Genomic DNA, 22,742 nt, shown 5'->3' on the forward strand with positions numbered 1-22,742 from the left:
TTGACTAAACCTGATCAATATACTTAAAAGAAAATTATGTGAGATTACCTCATGTTTTATTATCTGAATTAAGAGTGTTACTACTTTTTTTATCTTTGCTACCAGACAGCCATTCCTAAGGTGATCAGGCACAAGGAATACATTTAAAGATACTTAGTATTATTGAAAAAACAGGATTAATTTTAGTTTGACAAATAGTAAGACTCTGTAGACCTTCTGCCAATAGCCATATCAGTATACTGAAATTATAGTAATACCGAAGAATTATGACAGTAAGATGACTACACAATTCTGGAGTTTGAAACTAGTAGTGTATATTTTTAGAGCTTTTAAAAGTATATTTTCTGTTCATATAAAATTAGGTTAAATTCAGTCACAGTCATTGGGATTTGAGGTATGTTTTTAAATTCAATGTCTTTTCAAGTAAATAATGAAGACTTGTACTTCTCATTAGCCATTGCATAAACTTTTAAATTACTCTTAGTAAAAGGAAAAATCTACAGCAAATTTCAACAGAAAGTTAATGATAAGAGTAGAGATATTTAAAATTATTTAAATGATTTTGAACTTTGTATTTTTAATGTTTTATACGTTCAGGCACAAGAGTTATTTGGTACCAAGAAACAATGAAATAGAATGTAGCTTCCTTAACTGTTATTGTAGTTCATGCGAATACTTTCCAGAGTCTACATTACATTGTCTATAATTGAGCTAATTATTGTGCCTTAGAGCTTTTAAATTCATTTATTTTTTTTCTAGTTATTTTCTTTTTATTAATGGTTTAACTTTATCTGTCACATGTAATCGAGGTTGGCTATTGACAAAAAATTTTTTTCATGTAATTCCCTGGTAGCTTCTGGAGTGATGGTACTTCTAAAGAAAATAAAGTCTAGGGAATTATTGTATTTGCTCAGGGAGCATTTCTACTTTCAGGGGAAAAATTACCTGTATCTACACTGGTGACAAAGTAGATTTTTGTTTTAAAATGCACTTTGTATGTAATTAAAAAGATGAAATGAGTATCAAATGCCTTTTTTTTAAAAATGGGGATCTGCCTCAGAGGCATTCCCAACATTCTTAAGTCTTATCACCTTCTAATAGAAACCATGTATTTATTCATTCAGCAAATTCTTGTTCAATGGTGGGTGGTGGGGAGTCACATTGTTCAAGACAGATAAGGTCCCTATTCTTTCAGAATGTATATTCTATTGAGGAAACAGCCAGTAAGTGAATAACAATAAAAGGCAAATGTGATAGAATGACTGGGATGGAAGGACCACATCTGGTGAGAGTGATTTGGGAATGCCTCTGAGGAGATGACATTTGCTTTCAGAATTATGTAATGAGAAGGGATCAGTTATACAGAGATACGTGGGAAAAAACTTTCCATGTACAGGAACATGCAAGTGCAAGGTCCTAAATAGGAGTAAGATTGCCATATTTGAGGTGCAGAAATAAGGACAGTGTGGCCAGAGTACAGTGAGCAAGATGGTGAAGTCACTTGAGAAAGGCAGGTGCTGTATCATGCAGTGCGATAATAAAGAGCTTTAATTGTATTCTCAGTCATGGGAAACAGTTGAAAGGATTTATGTAGGCTGATTATATGATCTGCTTTTTGTTTTAAATATTTTTTAAACATTACTTTGGTTGATGTATGGAGAATGCATTGAAGAGTTAAGAAAATGGAAAAGATGGAGATCAGTTAGGCTGTTGCAATAAATCAGACAAGTGATAATGTTAGCTTAGCCTAGGATCAGAGGAGTAGAGGTAGAGAGAAATGACTGGATTTGGAGAGGATATTTTAAAGTAGAAATAAGAAAGTAGATTAGGTATGAGGATAAAAGAAACCACCATTGATGACTTAGGTTTTGTTTTGGGTAACTGAGCATCTTGTGATATCATATGTTGAGATTGTGAAGACTGAAGGAGAAGTACTTTTTGGGGTGAAGGTGATAGGAATTGGTTCTGTTTGGTAATATTTAATTTGAAGTGGTGTCTTAGCCGTGTGAACTATTAAGCTAATTAAGTAAACTTAAATTGCTGCCAATTTTGAAAAGGAAACATTTATTTAAAAAAATACCTAGAATATTTGTCCAGGAATCTAACCAAATTTATTTATACCTATACTTTTTCCATTTTTAAGAAAGAATCTTGTTGATATAATGGATTATAACAATAAGATGCAGCCTGCAAATCTGGCTATGGCTTTAATAGCTATAAAAAGTTATATTTTTCAAAGAATATGAAAAATTATGCTTTGTGTTATAATAATTCTATAAGATCCCCTTTCCCTAAAATACCTATTTTCTATATATGATTAAGTTTCTTAGAAATCTTTCTTTATATTAACTAGAGATTTACCTTCACATATTAGTTACTCAGTTCTTTTCATGTATAAACAAATGTTCCTTTATCAAAACAAGATAGAACTTACTTTAAAGACAATTTATACTAAATGAGGCCGGGCACTGTGGCTCACGCCTGTAATCCCAGCACTTTGGGAGGCCGAGGCGGGCAGATCACCTGAGGTCAGGAGTTTGAGACCAGCTTGAACATGGAGAAACCCCATCTTTACTAAAAATACAAAATTAGCTGGGCGTGGTGGTGCATGTCTGTAATCCCAGCTACTCGAGAGGCTGAGGCAGGAGAGTTGCTTGAACCTGAGAGGTGGAGGTTGTGGTAAACCAAGATCGTGCCATTGCACTCCAGCCTGGGCAACAAGAGTGAAACTCCGTCTTAAAAAAAAAAAAAAAAAAAGACTATACTAAATGATAGGTAACTTTAAAATTGCTGTTTTCATCTTTAGAAGGATCAGGAATAGCTGTATACCCTAGGTTTTTTTATCTGGAGTCCCCCCAGTAGACTGGTTGCAGGAGGTGTGGGTCCACGGACCCCTGAAATTGTTGAAAAAAAGTTACTTGTATCAGCATTTTTCTGGGAAGAAGAAAAGTGGCTGTCATCAGAAAAGACTCAAAAGAATTTAAGAACCAAGCCCCTAGATAATAATAGCTACATGAAATAGATTTAAATCTGTTCTTGTAAAGCAACAACAGGGGAAACAAATGATTTGGAATACTAAGAATAAAAAACAAAACACAATTATGGCCTACCCAGTAAGCCCTTTTGTGGTAGTATCTCATTTGTGATTAAAAAAATAATAATCCTTAGCATATGTTTTTGGTTATACTGATAAATTTAGATGAATTGAGTTTGGAAGGAACAGTTAATCTCTGAGTGCTGCCCAAGCAGTTATAATCTTTTCTTTCTAAAATTATCAAAGGACATAGTTTTTAGCTTATACAGAATATAAAATTACTGAGCTCTGTTCATTAATGTATTGAAAGACCTCTTGAAATTAGGTAAGAAACTGTTTTTAGAAAATAGTTTTGTATTACCTCTTAAATACCTGACCTAAATGGTCTCCAAAGAAAAATTGTTTTAAATTTTGACAATGAAATTCAACCTTACGTAGGTGAAATGTTGAGTGATCTTACCCCCAACCATAATGTTTATCTGACCAAAACCTTTGAGTGATTTCTTTTATTAACAGTTACATAGTCTATAATTACTCCATGTAGATTCTTGCTGTTGTTGCTATTGTTAGTATTATTTATTATTTTGGCTGAGACATGGAGTGATCAAATAAATATAGACTTAACTCAGAACCCTGGTTTTAATATACTTCTTTAAATGAATTGAGTGTTTATTTTACCAGCTGAATAAAAGAACTATACAAAAATAGTTAGATGACTAGAGGAGTAGTTAAAAGATATTTTAAAGCTCCCTCAATCTTTTTGTCTAGGCAATCCTTAGGTGTCACATGGCCCTCTAGTGGAAGGGATGCTCAGCTGGACCGAGGCAACTGCAGGATATTCCCGGGGAGTTGTTACCCAAGGGATTGCTTTTATTCAGGTAATCTTTATAGTTTGGATTAATTAGCTGGTTCTGACAACTTAGGTGATGGAATTTTGGAATAGGTAAGGCACTATTTTAAAGTAAATATCCCTATTTGTGGAAGACTCCTAGATTAGCCCATTTCTTATTAAATACCATTGATCTTTAAAGGATTGGTTGGGCTTTTTGTTGTTATTGTTGTTTTGTAATAGTTGTTGCTGTTGGTGGCAGTGGTGTGTTTTATTTTGTTGTTTATTTTTATTTTATAATATTAAATAAACTCTATACTTAATAAGTAATCATCCCTCATAAATAAGGCACCCCCAGGCTCTTTATTGCTTTATTCTTTTTGACCTTGTTTTTGGAATTAAAATTTCGGTGTTTTTTACTTTTTAAAAGTAATTTTGAATATTCATCTTTACATTCTTGAAACTTTGGTAAGCATTTAAAGTTTTGCATTTTTATTTGAAGAAGTAGATAAATAGTGGAACACATTAAATAGAATGGAAATGTAGGTGTCTGACTAATTTGCAAAAGGAGAAGTAAGATTTTAAATTTTAAATTAGTTAAGGCAAAAAGAAGCATAGACCTAAAATTGGGAATACTTATTTGTTTCTTACTTTGATACATTTTATTCCTATCATGTAAATTCCCTGGCATTCTGTTTCTTAGGGTTAAAGGGAGATACAAATTCATAACTTGAATTTGCTATTTTTTAAAATAATTTCTCATTTACTTTGGAAACTTGTGGATGGGTGAACGAATATAAATCAAGCATGCCAGTACAATAGTGGTAGAAGTAGAGACTGACTTTTCGTTTTCTTTCCTATTCTCTTCTGAAGACTCTTATCATTGTTGAAATAAAACTGAGAGATTTCTGGCAACTTGATAATATAGCAAGGTGTTTTGTAGCAATAACTATTACTAATGAAATTTTTAAAGAATATGAAATAACTGATAAACTTAGTGATAGCCTCTGATCCAGCAGGTACTAAAATACCTACTTTTTGATTTGCTGTCTAATACGTCAAAATGCAGGCAAAAATAAAATCTACAGAATATGACGAGAAAATACATTTTGTGATTATTCTTTGGGAAAGCATAATAAGAAATATGTAATGATGCAGGTATTTTTACTAATTTACACAATGTCAAAACAACGTTAATAGGGCAGTAAATTAATTTTTATAGAAGTTCTTTAAAGGTAACTAAGATAGCCTGCTTTTAAACTTTTAATAGGAATTTCTTCTATTTATATTATCAGGGCGAATCAGCGCTTGATTTGGCAAAACAGAGAAAAAATGTGTGGATGATCAACCACTTACAAGAGGCAAGGCAAGCAAAAGGATATGACAATCCGTCCTTCCTTAGAAAGCTGAAAGCTGATAAGGTAAACTCATAACTGAAGATTTTTTTTTTTTTTGAGAGACGGAGTTTCGCTCTTGTTGCCCAGGCTGGAGTGCAGTGGCAAGATTTTGGCTCACTGCAACCCCTGCCTCTCGGTTTAAAGTGATTCTTGTGCCTCAGCCTCCTGAGTAGTTGGGATTACAGGTGCCCATCACCATGCCCAGCTAATTTTTGTATTTTTTTAGTACAGACGGGGGGTTTCACCATGTTGGCCATGGTGACTTCAGGTGACTTCACCTGACTTCAGGTGATCCTCCCACCTCGGCCTCCCAAAGTGCTGGGAATACAGGCATGAGCCACCGCACCCGGCTGAAGATTTTCGATATATAATTTTTTAAGTAGGATTCTTAGGCACACTTACTTAGCATGAGTATTTACAGCCTTTAATTTTGTCATTTCTCAATGCAATTTTTAAGATATTATTATACTCAGAATAAATGAAGGTAAATAACAAAGTTTCCAAGGGCTCTTACCTACGTGGTTGGTGACCTTTTGGGGCTGTCTAATAATTAAGAAGGATGTGTATATATGAAATTATTTAAATCTCCATCAGCTTCTCGTGTAAATTTTGGTTCATTGATTCAACTGGCGTTTGTTAAGTAATAGATAAAAATAAAGGTTTTTCTAGTGAATGCTCATTTGTTAGTATGATAATAAATTGTGAAATAACTTAGTTCTAATACATATCTTTTTAAACTACTCAAAACTCCAGCTCTTGACTTGAGCTTTGCATTCTTTTGTGGTATGTTGTATACCTTTTTTCAGAGAGAGAACTTATATTCTTGACTTTTCTATGGAAAACTCATTTTAGATCATCCATATACCTTCAGTTTTAAATTGTATGACTGTTGGCTCAGTTGCCTAATTATAATAATATGATACTAAAACTTAGAATATTTTCCCCCAGAGAGGGGGTCTAGGTTCTGTACAATCTTATTTCCCACAAAAAAGAAGCTAATTGCCTTAGAGTTTCTTTATGTACCTAAATAATTGTCAAGATGTCTGCTAACTTGTCAGTAATCACAACTTGAGTGGCATTAAGTCTTGAGTACCATCTTTTGTATATCATGTTTAGGCTGTTCTAGTGGCAGTGTTGATTATTTAAAGTTAATATTGATCTATCTGTTACCAAGGCAAAAAGACAAATTTAGGATAAAGAGAAGCACCCTTGAAAGCAGTGCCTCCTTTATTTATAGGAGTTTGGACTCCTTTGATCAGTTGAAAAGTCTACTGGTCCATTACTTAGAAGAATTAGATTCATAGTTTATAAACTTGGCTGTTTTCAGCCCTATAAGCCGAGAATAATGAACAATTTTTGCATGCCATGTTAACTCTTCTATTTAATTATTAGATATGATATAGAAAATCATTTATTTTGTGTTGCTCAGTTTTCTAGGATTTAGAGCAGTTTTGCTCAACAGAGTGAAAAATGGCTGTCTTATGATAATTAGGCTAGTAATAAAAATATCTTGTGTTACTTTGGAAAATCCCACAATATTGGCGCTTTCGTTTTGTTGAATGTGAATATTTTGAAGTTTCATTATATATATATATATATACAGACACACATATAGTCATAAATGACTTACAAATTTTAGATGTTGCATTAATACGTAAAGTTATTTATAGCATTATTAAACTATACATCAGGTTTATGTGTTTGGATATGATTTTTTAAAAAAGAGAACTTCATTAAAAGTTTAGTGCAATTTTAACATTTGTATACCATTGTGGTCAGTTCAGAAATGGAGTTTCTTTCCTGTTTTTTTTTCATTAGTAGCTTTAAATATATTAAAATTTTTATAAAGGTTACTTTTAAAAACCTATGATGATTGGGAGAGTGATCTTTAAAGGTTGAAAGTAACCATCATATATTTAAAAATTATGATGATTAGGGGACCTGTGAGATGAAGCATCTATAATTATGTAGACTGTTCTCTCTTTTTCCATGTCACATTGGAAAAGTTTCAGTCATTAACATGTTTTGATTTGCTAGCCTATGAAGTGTGTTTTATATTTAAAACTAAAAAAGAAAATAGTGACACCTAGGACTCAATAGTGTTTTATTTTAAGAAGTCATTCCCTTAAAAATAAAAATGTCATTCCAAAAGGGGGAAAATATTTTTGAATAGTGCTGGTAGACAGATAAAGAGGGAATCTTTAGCCAGGCGTGGTAGTGCGCCTGTAGTCCCAGCTACTAGGGAGGCAGAGGCAGGAGGATTTGTTGAGCTCGGAAGGTTGAGGCTGCAGTGAGCCAAGATCATGCCACTGCACTCCAGCCTGGGTGACTGAGTGAGACCTTGTCTCCAAAAAAAAATAAAGGGGGACAATCTTTTTAGAAAACAATTTAAAAATATCTTAGATTTTTTTAAGTAAAAGGATTTTAGACAGGCATATTTACGGACTTCTTAATAAGTTGGAGGGGCATCTTTAAATTAGTCTTTAGAGGGGATTTGGGAGTAGGAGGGAAGTTGGCTATAAAAGGGCAATATGAGGAATCCTTTTAAGTAGTGGAAATATTCTGTATCTGGACTATATCAAGGTTAGTTTCCTGGTTGTGATATGCTACTGTTACCATTGTTGTGATATGCTACTGTGATATGCTAGATGTTACCATTGGGGGACAAAGGATATTTAGGATCTATCTGTATTATTTATTACAACTGCGTGTGAATCTATAATTATTCCAAAGTAAGAAGTTTAATTTAAAAAGAGGCTTCTGAATCTAGGTGGTGGATAGACTTCACTATATAATTCTTTCAAATTTACTATATAGTTGAATATTTTCCTAATAAAATATAGGAGAAAACAGATTTCTCACATAGCAGCGCATCACCATTATATTTTTATAGTACCATTTTATGTACCCATACACTCTCTCCTGAGTAGTAAATCTTCTCTAATGTCTTGATATAAAGTTCATACTTATTAGAAAAAAGAATTGGATTAGTTTTTTTGCTACAGCATAAAATTAAAGCCTGAAATTGATGTTTAATTATTACTCTAAGTGAAAATTACACATTTAGTTCAGAAAATGAATTACAGTGGTCAAATTGGGGAAGACATGGTCATTTATATGGAAAAAAAAATCCCACTTATTTCAGTGGAAGCCGATAGAATGAAAGGGGTGCTAAAAATGTGTAATATAACCTTAGCTTTTAGAAAGATAAATATTCAGTAAGGAAAGTAATGTTCATACTCTGCTTTGTTAGACCACAGCTGGTTTTTTTTTTTTTTCTTTCGGTGTGTGTGACAGGGTTTCATTTTGTTGCCCAGGCTCACGGCAGCCTTGACCCTTGACTTCCCTGGGCTCAGGTGATCCGCCCACCTCAGGCTCCCAAGTAGCTGGGACTACGGTACAGGTGCGTGCTACCATGCCCAGATAATTTTTGTATTTTTTGTAGAGACATGTTTTTGCCATGTTGCCCAGGCTGCCCTACAACTCCTGGGCTCAAGCGATTCTCTCATTTAGGCCTCCCAAAGTGTTGGGATTAAAGGCATGAGCCACCATGCCCTGCCTTGAATATCTTAGTTTTGTGACCTAAGGTAACTGAACAGAGACTTGATAACTGGCTATAAGTTTGTGAAGGGCTCTTACATGGAAGAGGCTGTAGACTTTCTTTGGTTGCTATAAAGATAAAATTGTGATAGAAGTTACGAGGAGTTATGTAGGTTTTATACTTACAAGTATGGACTTTCTAACAACCAGACCAGTACAGAAATGAAATGGAAATACCTTTGGAGTATTGAGCACTCTGCCTTGATCTTTGTCCAGAGACACATCTTTTCATTCAGTGAACTCTAGGAGCCTATGGATTGTTTGCATTTATTCTTTATCTCATTTTAAGATTTTAATATGCTATTTATCATTTGAAATGTCTACTCCAGGCAAGCATCTTCAGGTTTCCTTATGTGATATAATTCTTATACTATCAGTCATTCTAGTTGTCCTTGTCTCCCTGGTTATCAGTGCCCCTGTTAAAAAGGGGTGGTATTTTTCATGAACTGTTTGCTAGCCAGTTTATGTGTTAAGCAGGTAGTACTGTCTTCTGTATTTAACCATATAGAACCCACTGCTATAACTTCTGTTCTTATTTTCCACGAGTTTAGCAGTTACTTAAAATTGTTCAATGCCTGTCTCCAGAAGACAGACACCAGCATCTTGAATAGTACTGATACATAGCATGCAAATTTGAATGAATGAATTTCACCCGCTGTTGCATGCCTTCACAAAGGTAACAATGATTCAGATTGAGATTGCTAGAAACATGCAAAAACTTTCTAATTTTTTGTTTCTATACAGGAATTTCGGCAGAAAGTAATGTTAGGAACTCCTTTCCTAGTTATTTGGCTGGTTGGGTTTATAGCAGACCTAAATATTGATTCTTGGCTCATTAAAGGGCTAATGTATGGTGGTGTTTGGGCTACAGTACAGTTTCTTTCAAAGTAAGTGTGTTGTTTTTAACTATATTTTAAACTGTACATGAAATAATATAATTTGTACTTTTGTATAAAATTAATGTTTTGTATGTTGTACATTTGATCTTTATTTAAATAATTTAAACATCTATATGTGAAATCTGAGATTTTTTTAAACATCGTTATGTTATTAAAATGATTCAGAGGCACTTTAATGATAAAAGCTAGCATATAATTTTTAATGCTAAAACATAGTTTGAGAAATATTTGAAATATTTCAGTAAAAGTGAATTTGAATGTGTTGAACTCTAAGTATAACATACATATTGTTAATTTCTAGGTAATTATAATACTTGAGCTCGCCTTTCTATAGGAATTATATTTTCCTGTAGAAAATAAGGCATAAACAATAAGCAAGGAAGAGGTTTTATTTCTAGTAGCAAGGTAAAGTCTAAGCATAGTTAGGAAGGCGGCTGAGTTTTTAAGATTATTTTCTCCCTCTTTTTTCTTTAAACATCATGATCATTCTGTTTTCTTCTTATTCTTAAGTCTCATTGCTCTTAAGTCTCATTGCTCTAGCCAGCAAACCCAGACAGGTGTCTGTGATCTAGAATTTCCCATCGAATTTCCAATCCTTTAGTATCTTATTTTCACTTGCATTTCAGAAAAGAATTCTGAAAATAATTCACACAGAGATGAGAATGACTAGTATTATAATATGCTGAGTGGCTTAAATCTAGTTAGTGAATCTCATTTTAGTATTTCTAGGAGCTCCAAGAGGTATAAATAGGAAGTCACTAAGACTTCCTGCCTATATGGATAGTTGATTCTGTTTATGTTTAATAAATGGATTAATGTTTATTTTTTCCCAATTTTAAGTATTAAAAACACAACCCTTCAGTTTCACTAAGTTGGCCAGTTCATTCTACTTGAAAAGATGTGCTCCAACTTTTGCTGGAGTGTTATAGGTAAGGAGAAATAATGAAACAGAGAAAAATGTGAAGCTTGGTTTGTATTCATTTGTCAAAATTTTAACACATCTTTGGTGAATAATATGCTGGATGATAGCTACTATATATACTAAAGTCAGTTATTGACTTTAAGAGAATAGGAGTGCACTAAAATTCTGAAATTGAAAAGTATGTGGAATATAATTTAAATTTGGGGGGAATTAAAAGGAACTTCAGAATCTTGCTGAGTCCTTCAGCTGTGAACTAATTTTTATTGATGACTGAAAAATTAAGCATCCTGAACTCTGGATTCTGGTGAATCCAATGCTTACTATACAAAATGTGTGTCATTTTCGTTTAAATAAATATTCATTTTTACAATGAAATATAGAACTCATATTTTATAAAACTTGTGTTTTACAGATCCTTTTTCGATCATTCAATGCATAGTGCATTGCCCCTTGGGATATATTTGGCAACCAAATTCTGGATGTATGTGACGTGGTTCTTCTGGTTTTGGAATGATATCCTTTGGTTATAAAGATCATACCTAAAACAAATTTTGTTTGTTATTTGAACAGATGTTTAATAATTTGACATTAGGACTGAACTACTCATTCATAATACATTAAAGTAGTGTTCCGAGAAAAATTAGTAAACGAATATAAATAATGTTTTTAAATATTTAATAGGTTGCTTTTGAAAGCTGTCTTTAATAACAGCATATAAATAATAGTAGCTATCACTTATTGAGTGTTCAAAAGGCATTTTTGACTACTCATTTAATTGACATTTCATAAATTAGTATTGTTATCCCCCTTTTCCCCCTTTTTGTTCTGTATTTTTTATTTTTATAGATTCAGGGGTTATATGTGAAGGTTTGTTATAGGGATATATTGTGTAATGGAGAAAAGAACAAGCATCCTCATTTCAAAAAATGGGTAAAGGACACAAACACAGACAGACATTTCTCCAAGGACATACAAGTGGCCAAACATGAAAAAATGTTGGACGTCACTATCAGAGAAATGCAAATTAAAACTACAATCTCACACCAGTCAGAATAGCTATTTTTAAAAGGCCAAAAAGCAACAAGATGTCGAGGATGCAGAGAAAAAGGAACGCTGTTGGTGGGAATGTAAATGAGTACAACCTCTATGGAAAACAGTATGGCGATTTCTCAAAGAACGAAAGATAGAACTACTGGCTGGGCGCTGCAGCTCACGCCTGTAATTTCAGCACTTTGGGAGGTCGAGGTGAGTGGATCACGAGGTCAGGAGTTTGAAACAAGACTGGCCAATATGGTGAAACCCCATCTCTACTAAAAATACAAAAATTAGCCAAGTGTGGTGGCACGTGCCTGTAGTCCCAGCTACTCGGGAGGCTGAGGCAGTAGAATTGGTTGAACCCGAGAGGCGGAGGAGGTTGCAGAGAGCTGAGATGCGCCACTGCACTCCAGCCTGGGTGACAGAGTGAGACTCTTGTCTCGAAAAAAAAAACAACTACCATTTGACTCAGCCATCTCCATTTTACAGTTGAGAAAAATTTAGGCTTACCGAGTCTTAGTCTCTAATCAAGTTGGGATTGAAACTTGTATTTTTCTAACCAAACATATTTTAAGCCTTTCTACCAAATGGTGATTTTTATGTGTTGGTATCAAACTATTTTCTCTAAATATTTTTTTAATACCACTACTTATTTTGTTGTGGTAAAGAAGAGTTAATCTTCTCTCCCCACCTCTTTTGCCTTCATGAAAAGGTGTTTCATCTCTTTTGCCTTCATGAAAAGCATGTAATGCTGTATTTTCACACATTTGCTAACTTGAGCAAATTATCAGTGTAGTATACTTACCCTATTTAAAGAAAATTTTAATTTTTTTAACCTGTTCCCCAGGTTGGAGTGCAGTGGCACAATCATGGCTCACTGCAGCTTGAACTCCTGGGCTCCAGCAATCTGTCTGCCTCAGCCTCCCAAGCAGCTGGGACTACAGGCATGCACCACCACGACTGGCTAATATACTTTTTAAAACTAATATAATTGAAATTGTAACTGTGCCTGTGTGCCAATAAAGAAAGCAAGACAATGCCAATTTTTGATATTTTTACATAGAAAAAGTTCAGTCAGCAAGTTAGACTGATTTATTGTAATAAAGGAACATGTTTCATAAGTGTTAAATATTTTTCAAAACATTACAAAAAGTATATGATGTTTTAAATGGTATGCAGTTTTTGGTGACTTGTAACTGTTCTAAACAATTTTATTTATTAATACCTGGTTTCGTTTCACAGCCTTGCATAATATTGTATTCTTTTTATTAAGTCTTGTGTTTTAGTTGAAACACAAAATGTGCTTATTGTATTTTTGAGACCTAAGGCACAGAATTGTAACTACACTTTTAATTCTTAATATTTTTACTGCATTATGTAATTACTTTCAGAAAGTATAGTACTTTTAAATATTTTCTTAGTTTAAGTGTCTATTGAAATTCTTCCATATGGCAGTTTTCACTAGCAAATTCTGGCCTTTTATTATACTTTGACTTAACAATTGTTCCTCAAGGATTTATTAAGCATTAGAATTGCCATATTGGAACACTTAGTATAAGTAAAACAGATCTGTTGGTTTTCATTACCTCATCTATTTTAAGCTTACAATAAGCATTGACCTCTGAAATGACTTTAGTATTCCAGACATATTTTCTAACTTTGTGTTTCCTAAATTGGACATTAAAGTTTATGTTTGAGGAAAAAACTCAGAATCAGATCTCAAAATAATGTTAAACTGTTTCTGTACTCATGTGTAAGTGGCAAGAAGCAAGAAAATCAGGAACTTACCAAATAATGAAAAATTAATGCTAGAGAGCATTATATAGTAAAATTTCATTTTTTTCCTTTATTCAGAGTTAGTATAAAATAGCTAAAGCTAGGGAAATAGTATAAAATAGCTAAAACTGGGAATTGAAAATGAGAGGCAGATTTTGAAGGAAAGACCAGAACAATCAAGTCTATCTAGCTTACCCTATTTGAATACTTCTGCCTTTAAAATAGATTGATATAGTTTTCATTTTGTAAATAACATTGAATAAGTTGCATGTAAATTTTTCAAATAGGAATTGCAGTATGAGAATACCAAGTTTTATTCTTACATGTCTGTAAAGGAGAGATAATAGTAGCACTGTCTCCAAGTTCTTGAGCAAATAAACACCTGAGGACATATCTGACACGTAAAAAGTGCTAAATAAGTGCACGTTATCATTTCTGATAACTTCTAAAATCTAAGTTTATAGCCAAATTGATTTTAAATATGGATTCACAATTTTTTTGTTTTTGTTTTTTTTGTCTGTTTTTGTGTTGGGTTTTGTTTTGTTTTGTTTTGAGATGGAGTCTCGCACTGTCTCCCAGGCTAGAGTGCAATGGCATGATCTTGGCTCACTGCAACCTCTGCCTTCCGGGTTCACATGATTCTCCTGTCTCGGCCTCCCGAGTAGCTGGGATTATAGGTGCACACCAGCATACCTGGTTAATTTCTTAAATTTTTAGTAGAGACGGGGTTTCACTATGTTGGCCAGACTGGTCTTGAACTCCTGACCTGATGATCTGCCCGCCTTGGTCTTCCAAAGTGCTGGGATTACAGGCTTGAGCCACTGTGCCCAGCCTGTGGTTTTTTTTTTTTTTTTGAGACATGGTCTCACTGTGTCACACCCAGGCTGGAGTGCAGTGGCACAATCATGGCTCACTGCTGCCTCAACCTCCCAGGCTCAGGTTATTCTCCCACCTCAGCCTCCTGAGAAGCTAGGACTACAGGCACAAGCCACCATGCCTGGCTAATTTGCGTATTTTTGTAGAGACTGAGTTTTGCCATGTTGCCCAGGCTAGTCTCAAACTCCTGGGCTCAAGTGGTTCTCTTGCCTCAGCCTCCCAGAGGCAATCCCACTCCCCTGGGATTACAAGTGTGAGCCCATGCCTAGCTCACAGTTTATTTGAACATTTGTGTATGTGTAAATGGTACTCATGGAATATGTGATGAAATCACAAATTAATTTAAATACCAATTATGTAAAAGAAAACCATATACTTTATGTTATAAAGGAGCTGTATCTCTAGGCCCTCTACGATTTTGGAACTATGTTTTTCTCCCAGTTTTTTAAAGCCAGTAAGAGAAGCTTAAGAAACCTCTAGGAAGGGAACAGAAAAGAACACAGAGTAGGTTATAATGGAGGCACAAAGGGTGTTAGACAGGAAATAGCCACAAGGCTTATAATATATGGTGCTGATTCAGGTACCTTGAGATAAAATAGCAGTTGTCCAGGATCACTTCTGATGACCTCAGGCTCCTTTCTGTTGCTTTTACCACTTTTCTTGTGCAACTCATGGCTACATATGTAATTAAAACTGATTTAGACTAGTTTTGAAAACTAGAATTATAGTTGTTTTTCATTATTCACAGTAGTTCTGTAAAGTTGCTGCAAGCACTGAATTAGAAAATACTGAACCATTGTTCCTAAGAGAAATACAGAGTTAGGTTCCTATGTGGCTCTGGTCACAACAGTATTTATTGATCATCAGTTGATCACTATGTAACCTTGTTTACATGTGTTTCTGTTTTAAAAAACCTTATTTAATATGTATTGTTGATTCATTAATATTGAACTTACAGCCAACAGCACTATAGCTCATTCCTCAATGAAGCTTATCTAACACATGTATTTTTTCTGTAAAGCACATCACAGCCTCCTTGTGCTTAAGAGCATGTTAGCACTTCAGCACTGTGCTTGAGGGCCCTTTTAAACAGCAAAGTCAACACAAAAGCACAACAGTGTGGCCCTAAATAGACCATGTAAAGGACACTTGTTTATAGTATGAGAGCCTCAGCTGAGATTGTGCACATTGGGTGACTCAAATTTTTCAGTTTTGTTCATGCCCGTTGAATTCATGGCACTTTTTCAGTGCCATGAATATTGATTTTGGTGTTACAAATAAATTTTATCAAGGAGGTGTGAGGATCAACTGTATAAACTTTATTTTGGTTTCCTACGTAATATGATACCCAGCTCATTAAGTTACTCAATAAGTGTTTTTATGGTGGTAATGAATTTTACATTGATGTAAACTATTTGTTCTAGTAAGTTCTTACTGTTCCATTCTTTGAATAATTATTTCCCCATAAAACACCATATGTTTATTTGGTGCTTTTTGGTTTATAGTTTTTCAGATATATCATTTTACTTGGTTCTCCAAATAATTATTTGATTTTTAAAAAAACTATACAAATCTTAATACCGTTTTCTAACTGATGGAAAGACTGAGGCTCTGAGAAGTTGTTATGTCTTGCTCAAAGTCACATAGGTGGGAAATTATTAAGAGTTTGGTGTTGGACTCAGCTTTCTGGCCTGATTCAGTGTATCCTCAAATGTCCTTATATTATACTCTGAATATAATTTTAAGTTCATAAATCCTCCTGGAAAACAGTTTGGAAGCCTCTAGAATGATCCTTAAAAATACTCTAATCAGCCAGGCGCGGTGGCTCACACCTGTAATCCCAGCACATTGGGAGGCCGAGGCAGGCGGATCACAAGGTCAGGAGATTGAGACCATCCTGGCTAACATGGTGAAACCCCGTCTCTACTAAAAATACAAAGAATTAGCCGGGCATGGTGGCGGGCGCCTGTAGTCCCAGCTATTTGGGAGGCTGAGGCAGGAGAATGGCGTGAACCTGGGGATGCGGAGCTTGCAGTGAGCCGAGATTGCGCCACTGCACTCCAGCCTGGGTGACAGAGCGAGACTCTGTCTCAAAAAAATAATAAATAAAAATAAATACCCTTTAATCTCTTAATCATATGTCAGTAAATAATCAGATGTAAGACCAAAGATTTATTTACAAGGATGTTTCTCTTCGTATTATTTATAGTAGGGGAGAAAATGAAAACAACCTGAATAGCCAACCTAAATAGGGTGAGAGTTTTATCAGTTACGCTACCTATGGAATGGTATTACATAACCACTAAAATACTTTCCTGCCTTAATGAGATGGGCTCATACTTAAGATATAATAAGTGAAAAAATACTAAATTATATTTACAGAATGAAGTTTAAAATGCACAAAGGAAAAGAGCTGGAAGTGAATATGTATCATTTTAGCAGTGGTTATCTCTAGGAATTGGACTCATGAGTGATTTTGTTTTTTTGCTTTTTATTTATTTTTTAAAATTTTTCTCTGACTATGCTGTTTTTATTATAATTAACTCTAAAATTCACTGACAGTATAGTCAACTGCTTATTGTGTTGACAACACTTTTGAAATATTGACAAAAGTTTATTAGAAATTTTATGTCTGAAAATAAGTAATTTTTCAATGTGGCTTTAAGTTAATTGAGCTTCTTTAAACTCAAGAAAGATATAAACAGTGTGCAGAATCTGGGATGATTACATATATTAAAAAATCAAGAATGTGCAGAATTAATTATCTCCCATGCATTTCCTCTTAAGCATTTTTTTCTGTAGGTTACTTGTTAGACTTCTCTGTTTTCTGTGTATCTCTCCCAGTTTCCTTTTAATACCCTTTAAGCTTTGTAATGTCTGTCTTCAGTTATCCAATCACCACTTTTCATGAATTGTAACAATATTGCTATAAATATTTTTGTATATCTTTTTTTCCCACAAGAGTTTCTCTGAGGTTATTAAAGATATTCTGTAATTTACATTCTCAGTCATGTGCATTTGACTACTGTAAATGAAGACGGATGTGAGGGGAGGGATCAGTATCTTTTTCCCCCCATTAGAGAGGTCCTTGTTCCAGCACACCTTTTCTTCACTCAGTTGCAGTCTCAACCTTGATATTCATCATACTTCCTAGGTACTCTGGTTTATTGATCTGTCTGCCTATATTAACACTGTATAATCTCATTACTGTAGTTTTGTTCTTAAATTATATCAGAGCAGGGTAATTTTTCCAAGTTTGTTATTTCTCAGGAATATCTTAGCTCTTTTTGGCCTTTTGCTCTTCCATTTAGATTTTTTTAGAATAAGCTCTTTGAGTTCCGTGAAAAGCATTATGCCTTTTTTCTTTTTGGCAGTCTTGCCGTGTTGCCCAGGCTGGAGTGCATTGGCGCAATCTCAACTCACTGCCACCTCCACCTCCTGGGTTCAAGCAATTCTCCCCCTTCAGCCTCCCAAGTAGTTGGAATTACAGGAATACACCACCATGCCTGGCTAATTTTTGTATTTTTAGTAGTAAAGGGGTTTTACCATGTTGGCCAAGCTGGTCTTTAACTCCTGAACTCAAGTGATCTACCTGCTGTGGCCTCCCAAAGTGCTGGGATTACAGGCATGAGTTACCATGTCCAGCCAGTCTTACACCATTTTGATTGAAATTCTATTTGAGCTGTAGATTAATTTACAGAAAGTAACTACTTTTGATACTTAGGCCTTTTATGTTTTTGAATGAAGTCATATAATTTCCTGTGTAGAAGTTTATATCTCTTGTTAGATTTATTTTTAAAAGAATTTTAATTTTTTTAAATTATGAATTTTTTTATTTTTAATTAAAATTTCTGTTGTGTCTGGGTTATAGACATGTAGCTGATTAGTTATTGCCAACAACCTTGCTAAAGCCTTTTATTATTTCTAATGACTTGGGGTATTTTGGATATATGACATGGGATAATCATGTATAAAGACTGAATTTTGTTTTTCTTTCTACTCTTTATAGCATTTAACTCCTTTAGTGATCTTATTATATTAGCTAGGATCTCAGTACACTGTGAATAGACACAGAATGAGTATCCTCATTTTGTTCCTGACTTTAAAGGGTATCATCTTTAAAAGATTGACTTTAAAGGGCTAGTATTTTACCAGTGAGTGTGATTTTATAAAGTGTTTACTTGGATTTTATAAATAACCTCTCCCTCTACTCCCCCTCCCTTTTTTTTAAACTTTTTGTGAATTGTGTATGTTTTTTTCTTTATGCTTTTAATATTAAATAATATATTAATAGATTTTTCTGATGTTGAACCGCTTATGCACGCCTGGAGTAAACAAACATGGGCATAATGTCTTATTTTTCTGTACGTTGCTGGATTAAATATGTTACTAGTTTTGCATGTACATTTGTGAATGAAATTGTCTTATAATTTTTTTGTATTGTCTTGGTTATGTTTTGATATCAACATGATAGCCTCAAAACGGGTGAAGAATTGTTCTTTTTTTATGTTCTTTGAAAGGGTTTGGGTTAAATTGAAATTATTAACTACATGTTTATTAGATTATAAAATCATTTTACCTGGAATTTGCTTTATGTTAAAGAATTTTGTAATATATAGTTTGTTTGACTCAATTGTATATTTATATATTTTAGTGATTTGTCCCTTTCTTTTCTTTTAAAATGTGCCACATTCTCTCTGTTTTTTTAAACTCAGCTGCTGTGCCCCCCTCTCATTCCTGGTATTAATTAGAGCTATTTTCTAATCTATTTTATTGGATTTTTCAAAGAAACAACTTTAGGTTTTATTAATCCTTTCTATTTTCACTTTCCGTATGTTTTATTTCCTTTTGTCTGCTTGTTTAGTTTTCATTGATATTTTCTATTAGAAACATTTAAGTTTAAAAAGTAACATTTTATATGCTACCTCAGCTGCATTCCATACAGAAGATTAAGCTTCTTAATTAGGTTGCTCAAGTCACTATCATTACCAAATTTTTATGTGTTTGCAGTGTCATTTACTGAGAGACCTATGGTAAAATCTTCTACTGTGTTGCTATATTTAGGAGTTTCTCTTTGTGATTCAGTCAGTTTTTTGCTTTACATATTTTGGAGTTTCATTATTAAGTATGTGTAAGTTTAGAATTATTTCTAATGAATTGAACCTTTTATCAATATGTAGTGACCCATGGTGAAAAGCGTTAGCAATGACTATTTATTTTAATTAGTATTGCTTTAAATAATTTATGGCCTTGAATTTTGGACATGTCTCTTGCAAATAGCATATAGCATATAGGAATAAGCAAATCTTGAAGAGTGGACACTACATTTCTGAACCAGTTTACCTTTAGATTTTGTTTATTTATCATCTCTGGTCTCCATGGGGTTTTCTTACAAGCAGCTCAGCAACACATTTAAAATGATTTAGGTTTTTTTTTTGTTTTTTTTTTGATACAGAGTTTCACTCTGTTGCCCAGGCTGGAGTGCAGTGGCATGATCTTGGTTCAGGGCAACCTCTGCCTCCCAGGTTCAGGTGGCTCTTGTGCCTCAGACTCCTAAGTAGCTAGGATTACAGGCATGCGCCACCACACCCGGCTAATTTTTGTATTTTTAGTAGAGACAGGGTCTACAAAAACTAAAAAAGTTAGCCGGGTGTGGTGGTGCGGGCCTATAGTCCCAGCTACTCAGGAGGTTGAGGCAGTAGGACCCTTTGAGCCTAGGAGTTCGAGACTGCAGTAAGATATGATTATGCCACTGCACTCTGGCCTGGGCGACAGAGTGAGACCTTGTCTCTATTAAAAAACTCTTTACTCAAGAACACGTTTGTTACCATTGAGATTAAAAAACAACCAGTATGTTTCAGAGGATGTTAATCATTGTCCCTCAGATTTTCTTAATATACAGTGTGTCTTTTCAGGATGCAGTATTTAAAATGGAGGTTATATTTGTATACTATATGTAATTTATAAAAATGAAGGTTTTCTTTCCTTTTATCTGAAATTTTCTGTTAGGATCTCTGAATTCTGTTTGATGTATTTACTACTTCTGGGTTAAAACTATCCATGTGTTGAATTATCTTTGTCATCTGTGTTCATACTTTTGTCTCTACTCTTTTTTATTATCATTATTATTATTTTTTGAGATGGAGGTCTCACTATGTTGGCCAGGCTGGTCTTGAACTGCTGGGCTTAAGTGATCTTCTGGCTTCAGCCTCCTGAGTAGCTGGAATTATAGGTACATGCCACCATGTCCAGTTTTTGTCTCTAATTATTGTTTTGAGTTTTCTTTTTTTCCTTCATTTACTGATTGTCTTTTTGTCCTCCCTGTGTTCATCTTTATAAGTTTTTAGTTCATATATTGTATAATGGTTTTTGTTTGATCTCAGTCTGTTTTTTTCTAGAATCACCCTTTTCATCTGGTTCTAATTGTTTTATGATCTTATGTTTAAGTTTTTATAGGATTTATATTTTAATTATGAAGCATCTTTGGTTAATTTGCCTTTGTCCTTAATTTGTCTTTGTCCAAATTTGCGGCTGCTTTCCATACTGGGTTATTTGCTTTGTGAATGCTGTGCACATTTTTTCTGATTTATTATTTTTGTTTTGTTTTTAAGTACACTAGCATAGTTGTTATGCCATTTCTTTTCATCTTTCATCTTGCTTGTGATTGACCTGGGCAAATATATTCAGACTTTTATGTTTTCTCTGATATATTTTAATCTTTGAAGTTTTTCCTATCCTGTTTGGTACAAGGATATTGAAGGCGTATGACTGCCTTCAGTGTTACAGTTTGGCTAAATTTCTATTCATTTTTATGCAGCCTAAGAAAAAGAGAGCTCAGTTGTAAATTCTTGCTCAGAAACTTAGGTTTAGCTGTCTTAAGATCTTGCTGAAAGTTTTTCCTGAGGTTTTATTCTACGCAGCCTTAGAGATAGAATGATGTCAGAATTATCCCCTGCCAGCCATCCCCTCGATTTTGTTAAGTCACCTTATTAATGACAAGCCTTGGTATTTCTTGATACTTAGTGGAAGCCATGCAGTGGTATTCAGGGACTTATGTTCCTGAAAGGTTTTCTTGACTTGTTCAAATTATCTACTCACCATTTCAATTATTTTTCTCCAATTGAGTGGGGCTGAGGAGTGGAGTGTGTATTAGTCAGTTCAAGCTGCCATAATGATATACCAGAGACCGGGTGGTTTAACAACAGAAATTTGTTTTCTCACAGTTCTGGAGGCTGGTAGTTTGAGATCAGGGTGCCAGCATGTTTGAGTTCTGCTGAGGGCGGTCTTCGTAGCTTGCAGATGATGACTTTCTTGCTGTGTTCTCACATGGTGAGGAGAAAGAGTAAGAAATCTCTCATTCTACCTTATATAAGGAAGGCCACAATCCTATTGGATTAGGCTCCCACCCTTATGACTTAATTTAAGCTTAATTGCTTCCTAAAGACCACATCTCCAGATGCAGTCAGATTGCAGGTGTTAGGGATTCAACATATGCATTGTGAGGAAACACAATTTAGTCCATAGCAAAGGGCCAGGATAAAATGGATGAGAATTCTCATCTACAGTTTTTCATACTACTAGTACAGGTAGAGCAGGATTAGGAACTACCTCAGGCAGCCTGCCTCACCAGAATCATCATCTTTTTGTGGGCTTCAGTTTTGAACTTTATGATACAATGTGGTCTGTCTCCTTTCTGAAGTTGTTGCCAGTATTTTGAGAGGTGCTTGGTTTGGTTGATTTACTGTTTTTAATTCATTTTGCTGAGTATTATGGTAAATAAATTTAGTGTATGAATTTCTATTTTGAAAGAAAGCCTAGTTAGATAAATTTGTTTAAAAATAAAATGAGAGCTGCATTTCATAGCAGACATCAAGAAAACATCCAACTAGATTAAAGAATTAAATGTAAAAAATGATTCTATAAACATTTAAGTGAAAACATTGATGGTAAATACTTGTTTTATCTTTAATTGGAGGGCTGTTTAAACATAAAGGCAAAAAATGTAAATTAAAACGATAAAATAGCAGGTATTTGCCTCTTAAATTGGCAGCATTTTTTCATTACTGCTAATGCAAATGTACTAATCAGTCGTATTGTTAGTGGGGTTATAAATTGGTATATCTTGCTGGAAAATAGTATAAAAGTGTCTGTATATATTTATATCTCAAGCCTTAAAAATGTTCATACCTAAATATATTGTTTCCATAATATTTATTGGCATAGGAAATTGTGTTGAGCACTTTGGCGAGGCCGAATAGCATAGGTCATATGAGTCTGAGTTTTAATACTTGATCTACCTCTAACTCACTCTGTAATCTTGGACAGTGTAGCTTCTGCTTCAGTCGTATCATCTGTAAAGTGGGGATAATAGGAT

General features: G+C 34.2%; 1 protein-coding gene across 2 annotated transcripts in view; it reads left to right on the top strand.

The window, feature by feature from the left end:
* Positions 1-22,742, top strand: part of ZDHHC17 (zinc finger DHHC-type palmitoyltransferase 17) — a 91,144-nt gene that overhangs the window by 54,266 nt on the left and 14,136 nt on the right. For both annotated transcript variants that reach the window (XM_055235962.2, XM_055235963.2), the window contains 3 exons: positions 5,159-5,284; positions 9,605-9,747; positions 11,094-11,194. In XM_055235962.2, the coding sequence (XP_055091937.1) occupies positions 5,159-5,284; positions 9,605-9,747; positions 11,094-11,194 (370 nt within the window). The remainder of the gene's footprint in view (positions 1-5,158; positions 5,285-9,604; positions 9,748-11,093; positions 11,195-22,742) is intronic.

This window comes from Symphalangus syndactylus, chromosome 13 (assembly GCF_028878055.3).
Source record: "Symphalangus syndactylus isolate Jambi chromosome 13, NHGRI_mSymSyn1-v2.1_pri, whole genome shotgun sequence".
Classification (NCBI taxonomy): Eukaryota; Metazoa; Chordata; class Mammalia; order Primates; family Hylobatidae; genus Symphalangus; species Symphalangus syndactylus.